A 25,290-nucleotide genomic window follows, 5' to 3' on the forward strand; every position below is an offset into this window, starting at 1 on the left:
ATAAATAAATTCACCAACCAAATTATCCACCAACTCTGAGTTCCCGCCTGTGCCTTAAGATGCGCCTAGAGGACTCATAATACATATTCTTCATCAGTATGCATTTCTTGGTAGACTCACTGCTTTGTTCTTGCCAGAGGAGACCAACCTTGTCACTGATTTTACTTATCACTAAAAATGATCGAGCACCCAACGTAAAATAGTTAAGTAACAAGTTTCGCTTTTTCTGAGTTGAGGAGCCCAACTTACTGTTGAGTAGTCAGAAATTGTTTCTAATATAAGTATATATTTCATTAAGCCCACCTAAAGTAGTTGCACCAACTATTTAAGTTGAGAAGTTGAGCCCCTAGAAAATGTTGGCTCAACTTTATATTTTCACTTGGTATATAATAATAATATAATAATAACTTTATTTATACCACACTTTTTAAAACACACAGTTACAAAGTGCTTCACAAAACCCAAAAGGGGCAGACAGATAAGCAAACAATCTTACATAGTTTCAGAAACTTAATATAATGTGTCGTGTGAACTAGTTGAGTTATCAAAAGTGCAGCAATACTTCATAATTGTTCGATCAATTTTCACTTCAGTAAGTTTTAACCAGAGTAACTGTACTTTTACTTGAACACAACCTCTGGTTATTAGGCTATTTTATCCCAATCAAAGTTCCTCACAAACTGAATGACAACTGTAAATTTTGAAACGTACCCGTGTCCATAGAAGACAAAAACGTAGGAATCCCTACAGCTCAGCTTTGGTACCACAACATTGCTTGCACTTGCACTTACATGCCGATACAAGGTCCACATTAAGACCTTTAAGGAGCTCTTGGGGTGAGCTGAGAGCAGATTGTTTATGTTTAAAACATCGCCAAAGTGTCATCAGCTCAGTGCTAGTGTTTATCTTGCTGGTGGTTTACCATGTAATGGTATCACTATTTATCAGTCATTATTACACTGCTTTATATGTATGACTAATTACTCTTAAATAGTATTGGTACCTTGTAAACCTAATTCGAGACAATATCTCCATTATTTACAATGTAAATAGTGCACTTGTCCTGATCTTTGTATTCTCTGTTACAGTAAAATAGCACAAGCTGTCTTACTGTACTCATGGCATTACACCACCAACATTGATATAGGCCTACTTAGGTCATGTATGAGTCACTACCTGGCACTTGTAACACTGGTACCCATTGTTTCTGTGGTGCTGTTATGCTCTGTAAAGTGGCATTGTGTTGATTGGTCTTTGAAACAGAAGGGGAGAAAAGCTGACAAAGCCCTGCATCCTTTCTCAGCTGTGATTGAATATAGAATTTAAGCTTATAAAGTGGAAGCAAATACTAGGGTATAATTTATCTGTAGTAAGTCTAGTCAGAGAAATGTAATTAGAAAAGGCTGATGCCAGAACCAAGCACATGGGGAATTGATCACTTTTAATTCTTTGAAACTGTTTTCAGATCTCCCTGTGGATGATTTGTTTTAAATTAGGAGAGTGCAGACTCTGAAGGATCTGAACAATGTCTCATGAATAAAGATGATGCTTTTTCCACTGTGGCTTGTAACATCCCACATTTACATGCTTAGACACAGAGATGCTTGCAGGGAGGCACACATATTCATGCATTACAAGCGCCCACATTTTGTATTGATGTTTTTTTTAGTGAATGAAATGTCATTAGGAATTCAAAGTTAAGAAGATGGGATGGAAATTTAAAAGTAGCACAGAGATCATTTGAGCAAACAGAGCTTGTTTGTTACTTTTTGTCACTTTAAATATATCAGATTTTTAATGAGGGGAATGACATATAATGCAGTTTTCTTTGCCCCTATTATCAGATAACTGAGATAAGGATTAATAGCTGATAGAAAAGAAATAGAAGATATCTCATACACGCACAGCACACAGTTCTCAACAATATGGCTCCACAAGCAAATGTACACACATCCCCATTGTTCCATTGTTCTTCTCTGCTCAGCTGAACCCTGGAGTAGTGTTTACATAAATGAGCAAAACAAAGATCTTTCTAAAAAGATCAGGCCCAGAGAGGCCTATAGGACATTAAATCTCTCAAACTCAAAGCCGTTCAAAAGATCAGAAATAATAAAAGTGTCAACACAGCATTTCCCTCAGAGGAGGATTTGGATGACATTTTATTGTATTGTACACTGGCAGACAGATAAAAGGTTACTGGAGAGTATTGGTCATGAAATAATGAAATGAGTTCAATTTTCTCCAAACAGCATCCTGTGGCTTTTCAGAGAAAAAAGCAAACTGGAATAACATTAAATATAAAATAATTACAGAAAGCAAAATCTGAAGAGAGATATCAAGGTTGTATTTTTGGGACATAGAGGCATTTGGTCGTTTTGGGAACTTAAACATAACCTTTGACTTGTGTGGCAGGTGCTCTGCGAGGACTGCTTTCTCCACTGCTGAAGGTGGGGGAGCCTGGGATGCCAGGGGGACTCGACCCAGCATAGAGCAGAGAACCGCCGATGAGGAGCAAGGCCGATGCCCCCCAGCCGATGTACAGAGCAGGGCCCAGCTCACGCTTGTGCGGGGCTGCCACATGTGGATCGTAGAAATCCCTGATGATGGAGTGGGCCGTCCAGCAGATGGGAACAAGGTAGAGGAACCCTGCGATGGCGAAAAGGGCACCAGAGATGCGAGCAATGCGAGCCTTGAGGCTGTTTACACCGATGCATTTGGTGCACTTGACTCCTACAACCCCCATGGCTAGAGCTAAGCCACACAACAAGATGGAGAGCACAGTGAGGCCTCGGGCTGCCTGCATGTCGCTGGGTAGAGCCAGCAAGCTATCATACACCTTACACTGGATCTGACCCGTGCTCTGCACGATGCAATTCATCCACAGGCCTTCCCAGATGATCTGAGCCGTTACTATGTTGTTACCGATGAAGGCAGTGACTCGCCACAGGGGGATGGCACAGACTATCATCCCGCTCACCCAGCCCACGATGGACATGACTAGGCCCAGCAACTGCATACCTGTGGTTGCCATCGTGAAAGGTGTTGTTTGAATCACTTGTCAGAATTTGTCTTGGTTTATTTCAGTCTATCTGTGCTGCAGTGGGCCCACTTTTTGTCCCACAAAGAAATGTGACAGTCTAACTTTGTGGGAATACTTGGCTCCACAGTTCAAACTTCAGTCTTCAGGTGGTCGTTGGGCTTGACTTGTTTGGACTGGGACAGGTATCCTGAAATGTAGAAGCAACAAAAAGTAGAACCAGTTTATTTTTGTTTTATAGCTCACAGAATCCCTGCTATGAAACTCAAGCATAATAAAATATTTTTAACTCCTTACTGCAAGTGTAGTGATAAAAGACAACTCAAGCATTTGTTTATCATAATTATTTTGAGACAGGGTAAGAGGCTCATGTCTAGTGGATTCCAGTCAGAACTGCAGAGAATAGCCGTCTTTGACACATCTGTGGGTGTCTTGCTACGCCTTGCTGGGTGAGTGGATTATCTCAGAAAAACATGAGGAGACTGTGAACACAAGCATCTTTCATGAAGACTTGTAGAGTGGGCCAGGAGGACTTACATGTCATCTATTTATCCCGGCCCTTATAATCCACATTTTAAACAATTAATTGGTTTTAAATTGGATATAAAGGATCAAATATTTGTAAGTGAAACATCAAGATCACGAGTGTCTGACTAGCATTATTGCTCTCTTACAGAGTATAGTGAGTGAGTTTGTAATGATAAAATATTTCTTGTCGTCCCCTACTTTCCCTTTAAGGCCCTCAGAATCTACTTTAAGAGACCGTGGTTGGTCTAAACCATGATAAATTATTGCAAGCACTGCAGGAAAGATATCCAAATCAGACTTAGAAATATAAAGCTATTAAGAAACAATATAACCAGGCATATTTACCTGAAATGATCTCTCACTGCTCCCCTCGGTCCACAGGTTGGTGTCACTGCTCCTCTGCTTGTGTAGCTCAGCTGAGATACCTGTTGCCAGTGAGTGATGGCCCTGAGAAATCACTGCAGTCCACAGGAGGGGAGGGTCTATCTCAGAGGTCAGGTGAACTGAAGCTGACAGTTTGGATCAGCTTTGACACCCAGGACTGGACTGGAGATGGGGCTGCCCTCTGAGATGCCAGCGCAAGTCTGTGTGGCAGTGGGCAGAAGCATGCGCTTGTGTGCACGGCGGCGTCAGTGTGTGAATGAGTGAATGTGTTTGAGTGTCTCCCAGTGCCTGGTGTACAAGCACAATGCCCCGCTGTCTTTCTGCGCCCTCCCTCGCTGCTTCTCGTCAACCTCTGTCCCGGCCCTGCAGGCCCTTACATCCATCCAGCTCAGGCAGCCATTTTCTCCTCTTTTTTGACTTTGACTCACTTGTTCATTTATGAGAGCTTTCCCTTTTCTTCTACCCTCATCTTGCCTTTCAATCTGTTTATGGCTTTCATTGAAGTTTTCAAGTGTAGGGATTCGGTTCTTAAGCAACCTTTTGTTCACTGTTCTGACAGGCAAAATGAGGCTCATTGTATTGTTTGGTATAGATTTATAATTATGTAAATATATTTCACGTACTTAATTTATACTGAAGAGTTAATTAAAAGAACAAAACTTTATTAATTCCACAGATTTGTAAGTTATGAAAAAATGTATGGCGTTTAGATGCTGCAGAAACTTGAACAGATGGTCAATGGTGCAGCGTTTTTGCTTCCATGCAGGCGACCAGGACAGAGGAAGGGATGAAGCCTGTCAGTAAATGTATCTGTAAAGGTGTAAATGTGGACTCCAGCTTCTGCACAGAAGAAGGACACACGGCCCTCAGTGTAGTCCACAAACACGCCCACTGTCTTAGGTCTCTGCTCCAGAGCCAGGGATGTGACAGGAGAGGTGTTGGCGATGTACTGTCCTCCAGGCTTCAAACTTAAAGTCCAGAAACCGTTTGCAGGGCAGACAGTGAACTTGCCTTTCCTGTTTATGGACTGTCTGACCACACCCAGGTTCCACTCGATCTTCTCTCCGACCTCCACCTCCCAGTAGCACCTCCCACTGCTGAAGCTTTCTTTGGCCAGAATGTTCGCAACACGGTCAAACCGCTTGGGGTGATCGGATACTTCCTGAAGCTTGTCTGTTTGTCTCACCTGTTTTCTGTCATCTGAGACGGAGAGGGAGGGATGGGCTGTCTTTGCACTCAGGTTGACATCCACTGAGAGAAAGGGAAGAGGAGAGGTAAAATGGGTCAAAGAGCATAGATATCTTTGGAAACTAAGGGACTTTCAGACAAAAACTGGGGTAAGGAATGGGGTCAAATCTAACTTCCTTTTTTTTTTATCTCAAGGCTTTTTGGAACTGAGTTAAAAAATAGTTTGTGGGCTAAAACATTTGACTATGTAGGCCTATTTAATGTGAAAAGTTCAACCTGATTAGACTTGTAGTGACATCGCAGAAAAGTGAAGTACAAATCAGCTTTTGGAAGACACAACATTTAGTGTGTTTGGGGGAGGGAGGGAGGGAGGGTTATCCCTTATAACCAACAAAGGATTGTTGTCCAGTGCAAACAGACAGCTGATTGGGAAAGTACTGGCCTAATGCGTAGTAAATATTTGTTATGGGGAGGAACAATAGAGGGCCCAAACAATGGCTGGGCATATTTACATTGAAGCATCATTGCCTAACAGCTGTAGAAAACCTGACAGTAAAGATGGAATGGGAAACTTCTGATTTGGATGGATTGGTCACCTAACAGCAAAGAGGTTCCTGGCTCAAATTCCCATCAGAGAGCGCCCTTTTGTGTGGAGTTTGCACTCATGGGTTCTCCCCAGGTTCTTCAGCTTCCTCCAAAGACATGCTCGTTACAGTCAATGGGAGAGTCTAAATTGCCCATAGGTATGAATGTGAGACAGTGCTTTTTGTCTCTTTTTGAAAGCCCTGTGCTTGACTGGAGACCAGTCCAGGGTGTACCCCACCTCTTGTCCCATGACAGCTGGGATTGGCTTCAGCCCCAACAGGGGAGAGAATTAAACATGGTATTTTAACACAGAATGGTCACAGTCAGCATCATTTGACAATTTTTTTAAATTTGTAAGAGTTTCCATTTTGGCAGCTATTTTTAATGTTGGCCTCAGTCTTAGTCTTTACATTTATATGTCTTTTAGTTTAAGTCACATTTTGGTCATTTCTACCCTTTTTAGTTTTAGTCTAGTTTTAGTCGACAAAAACTAAAAAAAAATTAGTCTAGTTTTAGTCCATAAAAAGTCCTCACATTTTAGTCTTTACTTTTAGTCCAAGCATTTATTCTCTTGCCTAAACCTGGTACTAAATCATGTGTTCTCTGCCCTCAAATGAAAACTACATTACATTTTGGTGTAGTTTTAGTTATCTTGACAAAACTTACTTTATGTCAGTTTTAGTCATCAAAGAAATATTTTTGTTTGTCTTAGTCTAGTTTTTGTCATGGAAAAAAGGCTGTCAACAAACATTTTTAGTCGTAGTTTAGACCTGATGTGTAACACGTAGAGATAAATGAGTACGATGAAAAGTAGAATGTATACATGCATGCCGTCTCAGGGCCTCCATAATTATGCACTTTTTAAACATGTTTGAAGAGTGCATAATTATTGGATAGTAAGTTGGACTGGTCTAAAAACGTAGACTTCATCTACAAAAAGGGGCAGAGCCACCTCTTTTGCCTGAAAGAGATTCCGATCAATAGACATCTGCAGTAAGATGCTGCAGATATTTTATCAGTCTGTAGTGGCAAGTGTTCTGTTTTATGCTGCAGTCTGCTGGGGAGGCAGTGTAAAACACAAGGATGCAAGGCATCTGAACAAACTGGTTAAAAAAGCTGGCTCCATGGTTGGAATCAAATTGAACTCATTGGAGGATGAGGTGGAGAGACGCGCACTGAGCAAGGTGGAGGCCATTCTGACAAACATGGATCATCCACTTCATATCTCCCTCAGTGAGCAAAGAAACAACGGTGATGGACGGCTCCTATCCCTGCGCTGCAGGACAGAAAGATTTAGGAAATCTTTCATATCATCAGCTATTAGACTTTATAATTCTACAGTAAACAGACGAGAATCCCAGATGAGTGAATTTCCCTTTGGGGATGAATAAAGTTCTTGTATTGTATTGTATTATATTATTATTTTGAAAAAAAAAATTTTTTTTGGTTGAATTGAATTTTATTTAGAAATGTGAGTTGTGATTACTCATAGATGAGATGTTCTGAAGCTGGACCAGGTGATAATAAATGGGTGGGCATTCATGTAAGATATAAAGTTCACGGTTTCTCAGGAAAAGCCCACGTTAGGATATTTTAAATGTAATTTTTTCACTTTACATATAACCAGCTTAATTTCTACTTTCATATTTCCTGAAATCCCAGTTGTTCTAGGCCTAGTTTCATTGTTTCAGCCATTGTATGGAAACATCACACCTGATGGTGTTTCAGAAATGCTTATATCAAAATATTGAATTGTTGTCATAATAACAATTATTATACAAATTAACTGTTGAAATCATCTGCCAGTCTACACTGTAAGACCAAACACTAGAAGGTTGGGTTGTGTCAACTCAAAAATCCAAAATAGCTAATTCAGCTATGTTTTTCTGAGTTAATAGAGCACATTTTAGTTTTAAGTAAACAGTTCTGGATCACTTTGAGTATTTTTTTTGTCAGTGAACTCAAATTATTGACAACTTTGGGCATTAGACACTTTTTCACCATGGGTGAAGTTACTAACTCAGTAAAACTAAAATTGAGTTGATGTAACTTAAAATGGCAAAGTACTTAATACTACTTAATATATGCTATTTTCCATTGAGTGTTGCTTGAAATTCATGTAATCAGTTGCCTCTGATATTTTGAGTTCTTTTAAATCATTGGGGATTGCAGTGAAATATATATATATTTTTAAACTGAGTCTACTTAAAAAGAAAATGTTTCCCCTACTTAAAAACTGAAGTACATAATCAACAGATATTTTTAGTATTTTCAACCTGTTTATTTTTACAGTGTACTTTAAAAAGTCATAGTACCTCCAAAGACTTACCTGTGTATTTCTCTATTCTTTTAAGCTCTGTCAAAGAAGAACCACAAGGAAAACAGGTAAATTTCATTTCATTGAAATTGTCCCACTTTTTTGTCCATTTCATAAATTCACAGTTGTATTTCTTACCAGATTTGGAGAGTCGGTTGACTTCTGCTTTTATCATCTCCATCACTTCTGCCAGAGCTCGCCTGGTGACCCCAACACAAGGATCAGTTTCTATTGTGACCTTGGACCAGTCCTTCATCTCAGATGGGCACAGGTTGGATACAATGCTCTGTATGATAAAAATAAAGTCATTTGATAAACTATGATAAAACGATAATCAAAATATACTTGCAATATAAGACTCTTACCACAGTAACTTTCTTTATGTCTTCACTTTGGTCACTGTTTGCAGGAATCTGAGGGTCAGATTCAGGGGTCTCCTTCCTCAGCTCCTGGATCTCCTGCTTCAGCTCCTCCACCAGTGTCTCCACTCTCCTCTCCTCCTCTTTCTGCTTCCCCTCTATTGCTGAAACCACTGCTTTGTGACTCTTCTCCATTGCATTAACAAGAGCAGAGAAAACCTTCTGGCTCTCTCTCACTTCTCTAAGGTAAGAATTCTGTTTGGATATTATTATAAATCAAAATTAATGGATTTACATTTTTAAAAAGCAAATATTTAACGTTCCACAGATTTCTGAAGTACCTTTTGGAGCTGGAGGGAATATTTTAACCGCTCTATCTTCTGTTGCCTTTCTTGAATCATTTTCTCAATGTCTACGACCTGCAGCGGTGATATAGATACAGACTATTATTTAGTTATCAGATGATGTTTCATGTAAAATAACTGTCAAATGCATAAAAGTACCGTTTCCTCTTCAGGTGGTTTCTCTGGTCGAGTCTTCTTGAAGTTGTCTGAGACGTCTGCCAGAATGCGGTTGATACTGAGGTCGGGTCTGTCAGCAAACACTCTCTTACAGTGGGGGCAGTATCTGGACTGATGTCGTGACCAGTAATTACTGAGACAGGCCAGACAGAAGCTGTGTCCACATGGTGTGGTAACAGGGCTGCTGAAGATGTCTTTACACAGAGGGCACAAGAAGTGCTTCTCAGGGAGGAGGCCAATGGTAGAGGCCATAATCTGAAAACAACAGCAACAACCTGTAAGACACTAAGAAATCAGTTGATATCAAAGAGATGTGTTGTATACTTAGCCTACATACAGCTTCCTATTCTTATAATTACAAGGTAACATATTTCTATCATAGACTGTATTAAACATGGATGTAGACTCAGTGATGTCATCTTCTGATTACTGAAAGGGATTTTGAGGCCGAATGATGGTGACACCATATTGAAAATACTGTATCATCAAGACTTTTTGTCACCTTAAAACAAGTAGAGCTGAGGTGAGTCTCAAGTGTCCCAGGACAACAGCTTGTGCCTGCTAGAAGGCATTGTTTTCCTGCTGTCCAAATGGGCTTTTAACATTAGGTATGTCTTTGGAGCCTTTAGGAAAAGCATATTTTAAACTTCTTCTTTATCTCTCAAATTTTATATCAGTGCTGTCAGGCTGAAACCTCCTATCTCCTAAGCACTGATTTTCAGGGAATGAAACAAACGCTGTCTTTTTCAATTAATCTTAGTACTGAATCGATGATGGACAGCATCTTTTTGACACAATTTATTGGTTTAAAATGTGTAAAACTCACTGACAGATGTAAAAGGGAACAAATAGCACTGATTCATGAATAAAATTAGAATAACAGGAAATGGAGATATGAGGTTTCGGCCTGATGTTGGCGATATGAGGAGTACATTTGGGAGGTTGATGTGATTACTTTAGTAAAAGTGCAAACAGATTTGTATCGCTTTACTCAAATAAAAGAAGAGTGGAGTAAATTCTATGAGTTTTGAAATTTATAGTGGCTTCCAGGTTAAAAATAGCCTAAAGCTGGTTCTCAACTGGTCTGGCCTCAAGACCCACCTCCACCTTATTGATAGCATGTCACAACCAAGGGTATAATTGTATAATATATATATTTAATTCAAGTTTTTACTTCTTGCTTTAGTTTTCAATTTGATTTTTATTAATTTTACTGTTGATTTGTTGGTTTAGTTTCTTGTTTCTTCTTCTTCTTTTTTTTTTTTTTTTTTTTTTCTTCTTAGTTTACCCAGCAGTAAGGAATATTTGTTAGGGGCAAGACCCAAAAAGGCCAGAAAAAGTAAATGCCATTCAGTTTTTTAAAAATGCATTCAAACAGGCTACTCCTCATTTGTCTTATTCAAACTTTTTCATGTCTGAACAACACTTAAGACCCTAAATAACATTTGTGTGACATTTTCTTTTATCAAATCAGATCATTTTACATTTCCCAGGCAGACTAGACTCTCATCAAGTTTCTATTTAGTTTCAGTGTACACAAATGATTTTTACATTTTAGATTAAGTTATTTAGTTAGTTTAAGTTAACTATAATAACCTTGGTCACAGCCCATATTTTTTTAATCAAACCTCTCATAATAATAAATGATGTCGTTTTGGTCTCAGATACAAAAAAATCACTGTATGTTCTCTTGATGTATTCACAACCGGGGTGGAACATAACTAATCACACTTACTTAAATTACTGTTACTGAGTAGCTTTTTTGTGTACTTGCAGTTTATGTATTGTGAAATTAGTAATTTTAATGTTTCTTGAATAAATGTGAGGAGAACTGTTGTTCTTTACAACATTTCTAAGATCCTCAGTTCATTATTTAAATAAAAAAAAAACTCCTTAAAGTCAATACACAGAGGTTCAAGGTTTCTGTCAGCATCATCAAACTGGCCGGTACTAGGGCTTTGACTGCACATGATGGTCAGTAGCACACAGCAAGTTAATGATTCCACATTACATACCAAAACAGCTGTTGCATTTCACTTTATTGTAGAGGTGTGACTTTTCTTGAGCAACCTGGTTGGAGATCCTGATCCATGTTCTCATGTAATAAGGAAAAGTCATATTTTACTGTACAACTCCCAAGTAGCTACTCGGTCAACTTTTAATGAAATGCTTTTTACTTTTACTTGGGTAGATTTATAAGCCAGCACTTGTACCTTTACTTAAGTATTTTTGTTTTTTACCAACATAACCATACTTTTACTTGAGTACAATAGTCTTTCCACCTGTGTTCACAACTCACCTTGGTCCCATTTTCCTAAAGGAGAACCTACAGTATATCTCAGTGTTTTTTAGCTAAACTGTCAACATGAAAACAAACTTTTCTCATCTATTTGTTTGTCTTTTATGGTGGATAGCAACCCCCATTAGCCACCCTACCATCTCCCCAATATTCCTCTAAAAGAGATGAGCAATATCATCTTTTTGCCCAACTTTTCTTATTCCCAAGCACAAATCTGTGTCTCACTGACACAGACCCATTTTCCTGACCCACAAATTGAAATCATGGGTCTAAAGGGCTAAAACATTTATTTCTGACTTGACAAGATGATTTACTGGGTAGAAAGGAGGGCAAAGTGTGATGGAAATGTCATCAGGGTCAGAGCTATGTCAAGGAGCTAAACTAAATGCTTTTTACAGGTTCAAAAAACGTATAAACCAGTAGGGTCATTTCTACATATTTTTACCTTTAATAGCTGCATTATTAAATTCCAATTGTAAAAGAACAGTAGTTCTTGACTGGATCTTACAGTAGTAGAATAAAACGTGCAAACTTTTAAATGTATGTACTTGCACTTGCCACCTTGATAGCAAACTTAGAGCAGAGCCTGCACCCAGGGACATCATGTGCTTGAGCAAAAAGGCATTCCTCTCATATTATGCAATGACTCACAAAGGGCCGGATCTGTGATTGTTTTTTTTAATCTAAAGATATCAGCTGTTCCTGTGGTGATGGCTAACCGCAGTGAATAAATGCCCTCGGATCAACATCTTTCAAAGTGTTTTCTTACCCTCTTTGTCACAGACATTTAAGGTTAGAATTTCTTTGTGACCAAGAACCCATTAGCAATCAGAGAACGGATGCAGCTCAGTGAAAGATTTGAAGTATGTAGCCAAACAGGTAGCAGCCAAATGAGTTGTTACGTCAGCAGACGGCATTAACTAGTGAATGAAGTTAGTTTTCTGTTTCTGTGATTTCTGAGTTTTTTTTCCTGATGTCTATGTATTTTGATATTCATGTGAGAAAAACTCAGTGTAAGCAACAGGTTACCTAATCATTAACATGTCTGATTGTTGTCTGCATAGATTTTAAGAAAGCAGGAAGGGTTTAAAGTGTGAAACAGAAACTAATGTAAAAATATGTGTGGTCTTCTTACCTCTCTCCCAGTTGACAATAGACACCACCTTTAATGGTTGATCTTCCCCAAAACCCCTGAGGTCAGTCTGCACAGCTTCACCTCACAGCTCCAGTTAATAAATACATAGATACCACAAATGGTGTTCACTCAACAGGTGCACTAAGGTGTGTGTTGTCTTAGAAAGGGGGCAGTGCTATTGACAATGGCACTCTTAGCTGAGACTCCACCCCGAATGTTATCTGAGCTCCACTCAGACTAACCTACTGCAAGATACCAGGAGACACGGGAGCCATGTAAAATGCTTTGTGGTTATATAACAACAAACTCACATGTGCTGCCATAAATACAGTTATGTTTATTTAAAATACAAAGTAGTTTAAATTAAGCATCAAATTCACTGCTGTTGATCATCAGTGATTTCCTCAAGCTTCCACCGCTGATGCAAAGTTTTGAACAAGTTTGTTTAACCTAACAGGAATGTGCACTCTCTTATCTAATTTGGCACAAGCTATATCAGCAACAGTTACAAAGACCATACTATGATGTAAAAGGTTTATATCAAAGTCATAAGTCAAGGACGAGGACTTGCAAAGAAGCGGTTAATAAAAATTGAGTTAAAGTTGAGTCTAGCAGGAGGGGCCACTCTGTCCTCCATGTGCTTTATAGCTACATGGGCTGTCCCCCCTGCTGATCCACCTACCGCACCACCAATGATCCCATAAAGAACCATCCCCCCTGGCCCCTCAATGGACCCAACCAGAGCACCCATAATAGCGCCGACAACAAAACCCATCCCCAGTCCTCTCGTCAGAGAAGTTCTAAGCCACCCATTGTCCATCTCTGCTCTTGCTCTGATTTCCAGTCCTACATTGCTTGTGTAGACTTCTTTATCCTCCTCTATGTGTTTCTCCAGCTCAGTCCATGCCTTCTCTATCTCCACAGACCTCTGCTTCCTAAGCCTCTTCTCCTCCTTCTTCACAAAGTCCTCTGCCTTCTGGAAGGTTCTGCTGGAGAAGAATCCCCCTCCCAAAGAAGCTACCATCCGCTCGATCTTCTGCAGCAGCTCCCTGTCACAGCTACGGTCCCTCCAGTTCTTACTGAAAACGTGAAAACGCCCATTGTACTTCTCTATCAGCTCTCTCAGATACCAGTCAGTCTTCTGCACCCTTTTCTCCAGGGCAGCTCCCTCCAGATTTCCATCATAAGCCAGAAGAACCATGCAGTGCCTCAGACAGTGCCTTCCAAAGCGTTTCCTCAAAAGTTTGGTGGCTCTCATATCATTCAGGGAGATACTCTCCATGTCAAATGCAACAAGAAATGCATGTGGGCCAGGGATACACAAGCACTTAGACCTCCTTAGCTCTCTTTCCCTTTTGGCTGGAGATATATCCTTGTCATAGATGTTTGGTCCATTAACAACAGCCACTCGTCTACCAGCCAGCTCTCCAGTGTTCTTCCTGCTGTCAGAAATACTAGTGGTATCCTTAGAGAACTCCTCCCTTCCAAGTATGGCATTGGTTAGAAGGAACTGTGAAGGCCCACTGCTACCAACAATCATAAGCCTTAATTCTGTGGAAGATCCTTTAAAAAAACACAAGAGTTCAGTTTGAGATAGCAGCATGCAAGAACAAAAAGCAAGGCACACATTATCACACCAAATGTCATTTTAAAATCTTCTTTAACACAGTCTTTAGTGCTTAAAAGTGCTTCAAATTCAGACATAAAAGAGACCTTTTGAGTTGTTAAGCCAACTTGATAAAACTTTAAGTGTGGTTAAGGTAATGTCAGTAAAACTGTTCTCTACATTACGGTGCCATTGTTCCTCTTTGTTGGTGCAGTTTGTTTGAGCTATTTCAAATAACTTGGCATTTATCTCAAACTGTTCGCAAGGCAAGAGATTACATGATAGTGTAGTTTTATCCTGTAACTCTTCTAAGACTAAAGTCTTGTCAGCTCTGGGAGGCTGCTTTGAGCGAAATGCTAATATGCTCGCAGTTATGTCAATATGCTGATGATGGGCAGGTTTACGTTTGAGGGTACAGAGCGTCATGCTCCAACCATGTCTGTTGTCTATCTTTTATGAATGGAAGAATCTTTTTAATTAAACCCACACTGGTTTATGTGTTTTAACTAAGAACTAAACTACAGTCATCAATTCATAAAGAAATCTTCACATTAAAGGAGAAAAGTTGTTTAAAAGTGCTGTAACATTCCGGCTGTCGCCTCCAGCAAATGCTCGCTACATGCAAAGCATTTTTGGATCCTGGAACAGGCGATCACACTCTGAATATCTTTTCTCTCTCAATATGTAAAATTAAATCACGAAAATTAAATGTTGGTTTACCTTTTAGTACCTACACCTTATTGAGTTCAGCTTTTAATAGAAAACTCTTCAATGAAAAAAATGATGGTAGGCAATGGGGCAGGGTGGCCTCTGCTTGGACATGATCAGTGGGGCCCTGTCTGTCTTCAACTATCCTAGCAAATAAAGGCAAAAAGCCCCAAAATAATTGTTGAAAAATAACAATGAAATGAATTGTTGCTTTGCAAAATTAAAATAAAAACAGCATGCTTTTAATTAATCCATCTGACACCTGCTCCCCAGCAGTGGTTTTAGACATTAATGACCATAATAAATAGTATATCAGTCTTGTTGATGATGACCTTATTTGCTTTTAAGTCCACGAAGAGATGTCCGTATTAATTTCAGTGCATTTTATAATCATCACCTCACAGGAGCTTTAAATACAGCAGGGTAGTTGTATCTATGTATATCTCCTTATAACAAAAGAGTGATCTTACCTTTCTTCCTCTTATCCATTGGCCAGATTTACAGCTCTGATTCAGTTCTTTATTCAGGATTTTAAAAGAAATGTTTAGCTTCTCTTTGGAATAAACTCATTGCTACAACTGTTGCAATCATTATTTGACAACACATCCCTGCCTCTTTTTTAATCTCTCCCTCTCTCTCTCTCTCTCTCTCTCTGTTGATTACGTTATTAGGTAACAGATTTAATATTAAGTGGAAAATATCCTGAGGGTTTACGCTTGGCAGACAATACATTCACGTTCATTGACGTTTTCTAATGAAATTACTTAATAAACTTCTTTGTTGTTTGCACTTTCTATATAATGTGAATAGTGACGGGATGAGAGGACAAAGGTAACACTTTTGTTTAAGTATAGTTACAAATGATAAGGCAGATTGATCACAAAAAGCTCTCCAGTGTTTATCAGTGGGTCAAAAGGTAGTTATTACTATCTAACAAGTATTTCTATAGACTTTCACTCTCCTGGAAGCTGTGTAAGCGCTTTGTAGAATATTGTGATTTTATGAACTGTTACTCTCATAAGTTTTATATGTTTTTCCCCCATCAAATTCAACAGTCTGTATTTAAAGGTGACCTCAGGTCACTGTCAGCCAGCCAGACTGTTTTTTCCTGCGACCAGAGAAATCAATAACTCATTAAATTCATTTGATTTGCTGTGTATTTGTATTCCAAATATGGACCGGTTTCTTTATGTTTTGTCACTTAAAGAACAAAAGATATCTGACAATATTAAACTCAGCCCAAGCAAAACAACCATCATAAAAAGCACACATTTAAATAATCAGAGGTCAACAATAATCCGTTTCCTTTTGCAACTGTAGCTAACTTGCTTTTAGTGTGCTAAAACGGTTAAATGATCAAACTTATTAGTGTGCACAATAAAACACTCAGTATCAGAAAACACCCTCAAACACCTCTGTGAATACTAAAAATATATCTTTAAATATGGTACAGCAAATTTGCAGAGTTTTGGAGATTTTTTTCAAAAGGTTGCAATTCTCATGGTACCTTAGGGCACTATTTACTTTTTTAGGTAAAACATTAGCACAATTATGCATCAATATTTGATTTGGTACAGTTGTAGGCCTACAAAAGAAATGTTGGCTGTGAAAACTTAATTCTCACTGTAGAGGAAGTAGTTTGATAATGGTAACTACATCCTATTAAATCTGCACTGCGCTCTGTAACTATGCACTTTACTAGTTTTTTTATATGGTCCAATGTTTTATCCACCCCCACATTTTGCTATGTGTGATATGTGGTTACATAATTTGAATGATAGTCTACCAATCAGAGGTCTGCAATTGTAGGGCTTTGTGACATTGTTGTATATTGTATTGTGCACTGCTTTTCCCATCTAAGTTCTTTGTGCATTGGCAATCAGGCTGTATCAAATCTAATTTAAAAATATGAAGCCATATGTTAAAAAAAAAAGAAAAGACTGAAAAGGCGACAAAGGGGATTAATTCACCTGATCTTATCATTTATTCACATATTTATGGCCTACTGTTTTCACAATTACGATCAGTTCTGATGACGATATTTTATGCAGCAACTTAAATATGTTTCCAGAACATTATTTGCTTATTTGTATTTGGCACAGTCGCAGTGAACATTGAATAGTGCCGGACCGTACTTACATAGTTAAACAGCGCCCCTGTTTGGTCAGCCTCCGTGATACGTAAATAGTAAAACTTTACGTATTTCCTGATTGGAGCGACGTCACGGCAACGCGGAAGTAATTTCAAAAACAATGTAAACATACCTAACTCTATGCCTCGAACAACCAGACCACGACTTCAAGAACAAATATTTGCGGCTTAAATGATTTAATTTGTATTGCTAATGATTCAAACTGTATTTCGTTGACATTTAGTATATTAGTTTCCTATTTAAAATGCTATTATCGTCATGACACGCTGTTTTGTTGTAATAGGAGTATTCAATAGAATTAATGGAGGGGATGTAGACAGACCAGAGAACTTGCTTTAATAGGCACAACTTCATTTATCTTCAGCGAGGGACTTCACTGAGGGGCCAGAGAGTGAAATATTTCTTTAGAGAACCTCTTCCACAGAAATGATCAGACGCACGTTTCAATGGGCTTCACGTGCCCTTTCTCCCGGTCTGCGCCGCTTCTCTGACACTTCCGGCGGAGAAGTAATTGAATTTGAACGGACAGGCTCTGCAGATCTCACCAAGCAGGCGTCTCTCTACGTGCACGTGAGCCCGTTTTAGTCCATTTAACAGATTGGATATCTGTATGCAGAGATGTGCACGTCTGGGAAAGCATGCACAATCTTAATAACATTTATTTTTCAGTCTAGACTTTTTCAAGACAATGCATGTCATACTTCAAAGGTTATTTCAAAGTCACCCTCTTCCTTACTTCCTTTTAACAGTGGCCTTACTGTCTGAGGAGGTGTTCCTACTGCAACTTTAACAAGTACATACCCAGAGAGAATAAGGACAATATCATGACTGAGTGCCTGCAGAGAGAGACAGAGACGCTGCTGCAGCTTAGTCAGATATCCTGGTACTATGTTGATTTGGTCATTCCTGTCTGACTTTATCCAATATCTCTTCAAGCTTCACCCATCGTTAATTTTGATTTCTCTCTGCAGCATTACATCAGTATTTTTTGGTGGAGGGACTCCGAGTCTTGCTCAGCCTTCAACCATTGCTGCAGTCCTAGAGACTGTTTCCAGGCAGGTGAAATTCTCAGATAAGGCAGAGGTCAGTCTTGAGGTCAACCCGACTCCTGTGGGCATGTCCAGACTAGAGGATTTTTGCAATGCAGGGGTAAACCGTTTCTCCATTGGAGTCCAGGTGAGTGATGTGCTGCATGATATGGTAATAATGTGCAATTAGGATCATACTTGGACGGTATTGCGATTTGCAATTACGTGATAATGCACACATGATATCATGAGTCTACCTGCTTTGTTATAAAGGAAAATGCAGAGAATAATATATGTTTTGAAAGCTGTGTTTCTCAGCTCAAAACAAAAACAAACTTGAAGTTTTTTGACAAGACTCTTTTGAAAATAGAGGTACCTCTTCAAGGTGCAAAAGAGAGACTATTCTAAACATAAAGGCCTTTCTGCAGGCATTTTGTTAGACCTTTCAAGTACTACTTAATACAAAAATAGTTGCATCCTTTGGGTGGTAATGTAATCGCACAGTCCAACAACGTGGTTGAAATTCAGATCAGATTAGTTGTGCAGCACTTAACTGTAATCTATAGAAGACTATACAAAGATGATACCAACCATATTATCATCATGTCAAATTTGGAATCCTTCAGTCGTTGCAGGATGAAGACTTGAAGATTCTTGGAAGAGACCACAGCTCATATCAGGCTTTGCAAACTATAGAAGAGGCCAGAAGGCTGTGTCCAGGGGGTGTGTCTGTTGATGTCATATTTGGACGGCCCAAACAGACCACTGAATCCTGGGAGAGTGAGCTGACTGAGCTGTTGAAGGTGTGCGATGACCATGTGTCATTGTACCAACTGACCTTGGAGAGAGGCACTCACTTGTTCAAACAGGTACAACGAGGAGAAGTGACTGTACCTGCTGATGATGTGACAGCAGAAATGTACCAGTGTGCCAGGAGGACACTGCAGCAGCATGGCTTCCTGCAGTATGAGGTGTCCAACTTCGCAAGACATGTAAGTCCTCAACGAATCATCAGATGAGTCAAAAGTTGTACTCTAAAGCAGAGTGTCTCAACCTTTTTTGTGTGTGTGGAGCCCACAGAAAGCCCACATGCATCTAAGAAAAGCTGAGCCCACCTCCACAGGCAGGACCCTCTCATGAAAAAAGAGAGAGAGAGAGCGATACCTTGCTGTCAAAAATGGCCAGATATTTTAAATGTTGTAAAGGAAAGATACAAAGGCCAACACATTTGATCTTACCAAATTATACGGCAAATATAAATTTACAAGACAAGGGGTCAGCATCCATGTAAGCAGATGTAATTGTGTACAGCAGTTACCTGAGTGAAATGCTAATGTCATCTTGCTCAAATACCAAAAAAATATTTTATTAACAAAAAAGTTGCCAAGTTCAATAAACTTTTATTCTGACAATGATATTTGCTTTGATAAACACTGTTGTTTTTGTGTGCACATGCTCATAAGCATTCAACAAATGTAGCCGGCTTCCCAGCATGGTTATAAGATGTATCTATGTTTAAATTTCTCCTACTTTCAAATGTATATTTTCATTAAGATTTTTTATTTGTGGAAGATGAAAACTGGTTAAGATTGTCAGGAGGGAGGGGCAGTGGGACACAAATGCAGACCGTAGGTTTCAAAAAGTTATCCTAGAAGGATAACCACTAAATCGCAAGCGATAAAAGGGAAAGGGGAGAATACCAAAGCAAAATGATAAGCCCAACTAATAACTCCCGCTCTAATTAACAGTAGAAAAGAGAAACTGAACCACTGCCGCCGTGCAGCTGAAAAGAAACTTAGACTTGTAGGGAGAGTGAGACAACTGTCTTCAGAAGAAACTCAAAGATGCCCAGACTGGGGTTCAAGAGAGAAACAAAGAAAAGCTGGTTATACCTCCAGCATCAACCACTACCTCTGGGGTAACTAGTAATTTAAATGAAAAAAGCTCTGAGGAAAGAGTCGACAGTGCTTGAGAGACTTCACATAGAAAGACACAGGAAAAATCCCAAGGAGATGCTCTCAGTACCTCTGAAGGTGAGATAATGAGTCTGCACTGAGAGCTGCAACCCAAGAGCATATATAAGCTCTCCACACCTGGTCTCACTCAGTGCTGATCAGCCACACACACCTGGCCCAGCCCTGATTGACTCAGCCACATACACCTGGCACAGCACTGATTGATTCAGCCACAGTGAATGCCCTGTGTAATCCCCCTCACAAAGATGGTGAAAAGATGCAGTTTTTCCCAGACATGGAGTAATGCAAAGAAAAGTTCATGTTCATTTTTTAACAGCAGAATTGTAATTTTGATTACGGATTCCTGAGAGGGTTCAGAAATCAGTGTTTGGCAGAAAAAACATGTTTTTTTTAATTTAGCTTTTAAGTGTCTTGACCTCTCCAGTTTTTCACGTTGTAGTTTTCATGGAGCAAAAATTCTCCCAAAGTACTGTGGAATGATTGGTGCCTGTGTTAGAATTCAGCTAAGACTAGAAAAAATGGTTTCTATACATGTAGAGATGCTAATTTAAGGGGGAAAAATCCACCAGGTATTGATTTCTGTACCCCATCCATCTACTGTCCATGTCACTTGTCCTGTTTCTGGCCGCAGGGGGCTGGAGCCAATCCTAGCTGTCCCTGAGCAAGAGGTGGTATACACCCTGGACTGCTCACTAATCAATCACAGGGCTGTAGAGATAAACAATCAGGCACACTCACATTTGCACCCACAGACAATTTAGAGTCTCCAGTTGACTGACAGAGCAGATATTTAGAATGTGGGAGGAAACAAAGTATCTGGAGAGAAGCCACAGGTGTACAGAACATGGGAGAACATGCAAATATAGCATGGAAAGGCCCTGTTTGAGCAGGATTTGAACCAGGAACCTTCTTGCCAAAGTGAATGGAAGTATTTTTTTTTTTTTGCATTATCCCAGGACTGAAAAATATTGCTTTTTTGTTTTCTTAACAAGCTGTCATTTTTCACAACTGAAGTGCAGAAATGGAAACATTTTATTTGAAACTAGGGTAAAATACTGCATAGGAGAAAGTTTGTCCAAGCACAAACTTGAAAATAGGTAGACCAACAACAAATATATTTGTGTAGTGGTTTCTTAATTTTTCCCAAGGTAGTATGTGTAATACTCAGGATAGCCATAAGGAAAAGTGAGCACTGATCATAAACATGTCAAAAATTATGTATCTGTAATACATTTCCATATGAGAATTTTTATTTAAAGCTTGTCAGCATGCTGATGGTAAAATGTACCTTCATTTACCTGTAGACCTCCTAGCATGGTTTTATGCTTTTGTTTACCTTTTGTAACATGAGACATAAGTCCTATTTCGCTTTTAGTAACATCCTTCAACGTCTAAATATTTAGACTAGTTTTATACAGCTATTATTTATATAACATATCAACAGTTCTCTTGAGGTTACAGAGCGAGAAATCACGTTGACTCTCTTATTTTCAAAAAAAAGATATTTGCTGGTATTTATAAATCCTAGTGAAACTCCTGACTAATAATCATCTGTTCAAATTTTTGTTGTAATAACTTGTCTTCAATAACAAGACAAAAAGGGCAGATGTCTGCTCTGTTTTGCTCCATATGGCCCAAAGAAACGCTTCCAAGTGGAGCAGTGTCATGACCACACAATAATGCTGTAACTTTGTCTTACATAGAACGCCGTGAGTCATCACAATATGAGCTACTGGAAGGGAAAACAGTACATCGGTGTGGGCCCAGGTGATGACTTATTTATAATGACTCATTTTGTTTGATTAAAATTTTTGTTGTTAATTCTAACGGTCTGAAGTCTTTGGCAGGAGCTCATGGGCGATTTGTTGTACCCGGAGAGGGAGGTGTCGCCCGGGAGGCCAGGACCCAGACTCTGGAACCTGACGTGTGGATGTCTGAGGTCCAGCAGAGGGGACATGGGACACGTAGGCGGATTCGACTTGGCCATCTTGAACTGTGAGCTCTTGCACTTATCAGCCATAGTGTTGTGCTTTGTAATGAGCTAATTTGCTGCAAATACACAAGGAGACAGCTGCTGTTTTCAGACATTCAGAGTTCATGTGAAATATAGCAATTATGCATCAGCCAGTGAGCAGAGTGTAATGAAACACAATGTGAGAAACATAGTGTTAGAGGTCGCTGTGCATGTGCTTGTTCTGTCAGACATTCTGTGCTTGTGAAAGGCTATTACCAGGCTCATTTACTTGTCCTGTCCTTGTTATGATCACATTTAGAAACTCTTTTATGACTAATGATGATGAATTATATTTTTCTGGCAGGTTGGAGGAGGTGTTGGTGATGGGGATGAGATTGACAGAGGGTATCCAGCACAAGGTGAAACTTATACATTATAACATTTCAATATGTCGTTGGGAAAGGTTTCTCTGTAACCTTCTCTGTCAGGGAAGGAAATTCAGCATTATTTAAATTTTAGTAATGAGACGATGTATTTTAACAGCACTGGGAGTTGTTTAGCCCTGAAGTGGAACTAAGGAAAATCTTTGGAACGTCTGTTGAAGTCCGGGAGTTTCTACAGAGTGGAAAACTCATTCTTGATGACAGGTGCCCTATAATCATAAACTCTAACCCTCACATACTGGAAGACCAAACCAGGCAAATTGTAAAATATTTGCTTTAAAGTGACTTAAGCTGTGAATTTATTAACCAAGTAATTACTTTTCTAAATAAACTCTGTTGCAGATCTACTCTTGTGTTTAGATATTTATCTGTTGTTTTTCCTTCTTTTTTTAATTGTTAGAGGTCTGCGTTGCTCCTGGGATGGACTGGCTTTACTGGACAGCATGCTGCCTGCTCTCCTGGTGGAGCTAGATAGAGGTATCAGGCCGAGTCTGCAAAGAGAACACTACAATGACGGACAAACAAAGATTTCCATCTCAAGATGACTATAATGTTAGTCAGGGGTGGGTGGGTCACTAATGATAGAATAAGATTCACCCACAATATCATGAAACATTGGTTCTGTGATAACTGATAAATGGTAAAATATTTATACAACAGTACATCACGATATTTGATCAACAGAGGAATCCAAAACCCCTCTTAAAATGTGAAATGCCTATTAATATAATTATTTACTGCTGTTTAGAGCTAGTTTTATCCACCATTCTTCCTTTGTAAACTTCTTTTCACCACTGTCCTCCTCTTCTTTTATCCCTGTCAACTTCTTCTCTAAAAAATGGATTTCCAATAATGTTTCAGTCATTCATGTCATAGCTGCACCTTGAGGAGTCATTAAGAAGTGACATGGTAAATTAAGCTGGAAGGACATGCTGTTCAGAGTGCCTTATTTATTTATTTTATTGCATATCTTAATCTCTTGTACCAGATATCTTAAAGAAAGCTCATGTGTGAGTCAGGCTGAAAGGAAATGTTAATTGTTGTAAAAGCAGTTAGATATTATATTTCCATATGCATATATTCTGCCTTACTTAGGCTGAATTCTTCTGCTCTGCTGCCTTTTTTTGTTGTTGATCCACAAACCAGAAATGTCTTCTTTTTTTAAATTGGGATTAAACACTGGTATTTATATTACACTGACATTCATCACTTGGCTTGTAAAAGTGACTCAGACCATTAAATGTTGAAGTGTTTTGGTCAAGTATCATACTGAAGTATTAAACCATCGTGTTAATTTAATTATTTATCTCACTGTGCTGCTGAAACGGTCTGATCTGACGTGAGCGCTCTGTTGTGTGATTCTCTGTTTAGAGCACACGTGAAATCTCGCTGTCCTTGTTGAAACACGTGCTGAACGATGATTGTAACCTCACTTCACTCCATATTTTAGCAGTTCTCGCATTCAGCACACTGACTAACACATACCCTTTCACATGAAAATCCTCACAGGCAGATCTCAATAGCATTTCACACTCTATGAATACCACCTCACACAATAGCTACATGTGCATAGTCCTTTAACACCATCAAACACTTTAAATGAATTAGTGTCTCACTAACTATGAATTTCCATGCCAGCTCATCTCTGTGTCCTTATAAAGAGGTTTAATTTCCTTTATTTTGCACAGTGTCGCTGTGCAAAATAAAAGAAAGGAAATTGAATGAACTAATTGGTTCTTGATTTGAGAAGGATATTAGATTGTGGGTTGTTCTTTTCATAATCTTTTGAGCGTGTCCTCAGGACTTTACATTCAGGATATGAGTTGTGATAGTAATATCCATGAAAATGCGAATGATGCTCAAAGTGTTTGTGGTTTAAAACCTTTGCATACAATTCACTGAAATAAAATAATAATCCCAATAATAATAAATTGACAATTGAATATTTAATGTTAAATTACATAGAAAAATGTATTTGGAAAACCAATGCTTCCTGAAGGTTAAAACCAAGTCAACAAAAACTGGACTGGACTCCACCCTCTCCTTCCAGTCCCACATAAAGTCTGTCACCAAATCTGCCTTCTATCATCTCAAGAACATCTCCAGACTCCGACCATCACTCCCTGATTCTGTGGCTGAAACACTCATTCATGCTTTCATAACCTCCCGCCTGGACTACTGTAATGGAGTCCTGTCTCAGCAAAACCCTGGACAGGCTTCAGTACGTCCAAAACTCTGCAGCTAGAGTTCTCACCCGCACTAGACCCTGGCAACACATCACTCCGACCCTCATCCACCTCCACTGGCTCCCTATCAAGTCCCGTATCAACTACAAAGTCCTCCTCTTCACATACAAATCTCTCCATGCTCTGGCTCCCCAGTACCTTTCTGATCTCCTCCATCCATACACACCATCCCGCAACCTTTGATCTTCAGACACCGGCCTACTTTCCATGCCCAAAACCAAACTCTGAAGCTATGGAGACAGAGCCTTCAGTGCTGCAGCTCCTACCCTCTGGAACACTCTTCCTGCAGACATTAGTAGCGCTCCATCTCTGGACATTTTCAAAAAACGTCTCAAGCACCACCTGTTCACCACAGCCTACAGTCTTCACTAAACCACCCCTTACACTCATCCTACCCCTAACATAGTTTGTCCATGTCTATGTGTTCCTGTAAAGCGTCCTTGGGTTTCTTGAAAGGCGCTATATAAATTCAAGACATTATTATTATTATTATTATTAAACAGTCTTGGAACGTGTTTTTTTAAAGACCTGAAAACAGACCTGGTATTTCCAGGTAAACTCCGTGTTAATAATTTAAAGAATCGGGCCTTTAACATGGCCTTTCCTCCAATTTTTTTGCTATGATATTCAAATTTAAATAGACTTTATTGGAGCAAGCTAGTGAAATAACAATGGAGTATTGGCTAAAAGTCATTTTCTATTAAGGACTTGTAAGAAAACTGATGACTTAGCACTCATAAATGTCCTTTAGGAGTTTTTAAAAGGATATTTTTTTTAATTTCTGGTCATGACAGTACACTGATCATGACAAACAGTCTTCTTCA

General features: G+C 39.2%; 3 protein-coding genes across 3 annotated transcripts; 1 reads left to right on the forward strand and 2 right to left on the reverse strand.

Moving 5' to 3' along the window:
* Nucleotides 1–2,129: 2,129 nt before the first annotated feature.
* Nucleotides 2,130–3,031, reverse strand: cldnk (claudin k). Its single transcript, XM_041817111.1, has one exon. The coding sequence runs from the start codon at nt 3,029–3,031 to the stop codon at nt 2,384–2,386; it is 648 nt and encodes a 215-aa protein (XP_041673045.1). The 3' UTR covers nt 2,130–2,383.
* A 1,610-nt stretch (nt 3,032–4,641) lies between these two features.
* btr02 (bloodthirsty-related gene family, member 2) lies at nt 4,642–12,482 on the reverse strand. Its single transcript, XM_041817110.1, has 8 exons — nt 12,354–12,482; nt 10,935–11,014; nt 8,902–9,174; nt 8,740–8,817; nt 8,405–8,653; nt 8,178–8,325; nt 8,052–8,078; nt 4,642–5,200 (listed from the first exon to the last, which is right to left on the reverse strand). The coding sequence occupies exons 3-8, from the start codon at nt 9,169–9,171 to the stop codon at nt 4,656–4,658; spliced, it is 1,317 nt and encodes a 438-aa protein (XP_041673044.1). The 5' UTR covers nt 9,172–9,174; nt 10,935–11,014; nt 12,354–12,482; the 3' UTR covers nt 4,642–4,655.
* Nucleotides 12,483–16,910: 4,428 nt separating this feature from the next.
* On the forward strand, nt 16,911–23,414 carry rsad1 (radical S-adenosyl methionine domain containing 1). The gene is made up of 9 exons (XM_041816892.1): nt 16,911–17,389; nt 17,569–17,702; nt 17,791–17,995; nt 18,474–18,839; nt 21,527–21,590; nt 21,671–21,818; nt 22,142–22,196; nt 22,321–22,424; nt 22,621–23,414. The coding sequence occupies exons 1-9, from the start codon at nt 17,246–17,248 to the stop codon at nt 22,763–22,765; spliced, it is 1,365 nt and encodes a 454-aa protein (XP_041672826.1). The 5' UTR covers nt 16,911–17,245; the 3' UTR covers nt 22,766–23,414.
* The last annotated feature ends 1,876 nt before the right edge of the window (nt 23,415–25,290 follow it).

This window comes from Cheilinus undulatus, linkage group 21 (genome assembly GCF_018320785.1).
Source record: "Cheilinus undulatus linkage group 21, ASM1832078v1, whole genome shotgun sequence".
Lineage (NCBI taxonomy): Eukaryota > Metazoa > Chordata > Actinopteri > Labriformes > Labridae > Cheilinus > Cheilinus undulatus.

Excerpts from the sequence above, each read along its gene's own strand:
- rsad1 (XM_041816892.1), top strand. The coding sequence starts at position 17,246 with ATGATCAGACGCACGTTTCAATGGGCTTCACGTGCCCTTTCTCCCGGT. Across the intron at positions 18,840-21,526 it reads TGTCCAACTTCGCAAGACAT|AACGCCGTGAGTCATCACAA; the intron begins GTAAGTCCTCAA and ends TGTCTTACATAG. Across the intron at positions 21,591-21,670 it reads GTACATCGGTGTGGGCCCAG|GAGCTCATGGGCGATTTGTT; the intron begins GTGATGACTTAT and ends AGTCTTTGGCAG.
- cldnk (XM_041817111.1), bottom strand. The coding sequence starts at position 3,031 with ATGGCAACCACAGGTATGCAGTTGCTGGGCCTAGTCATGTCCATCGTG.
- btr02 (XM_041817110.1), bottom strand. The coding sequence starts at position 9,171 with ATGGCCTCTACCATTGGCCTCCTCCCTGAGAAGCACTTCTTGTGCCCT. Across the intron at positions 8,818-8,901 it reads AACCACCTGAAGAGGAAACG|GTCGTAGACATTGAGAAAAT; the intron begins GTACTTTTATGC and ends TCACCGCTGCAG. Across the intron at positions 5,201-8,051 it reads AAGAATAGAGAAATACACAG|TGGATGTCAACCTGAGTGCA; the intron begins GTAAGTCTTTGG and ends CCTTTCTCTCAG.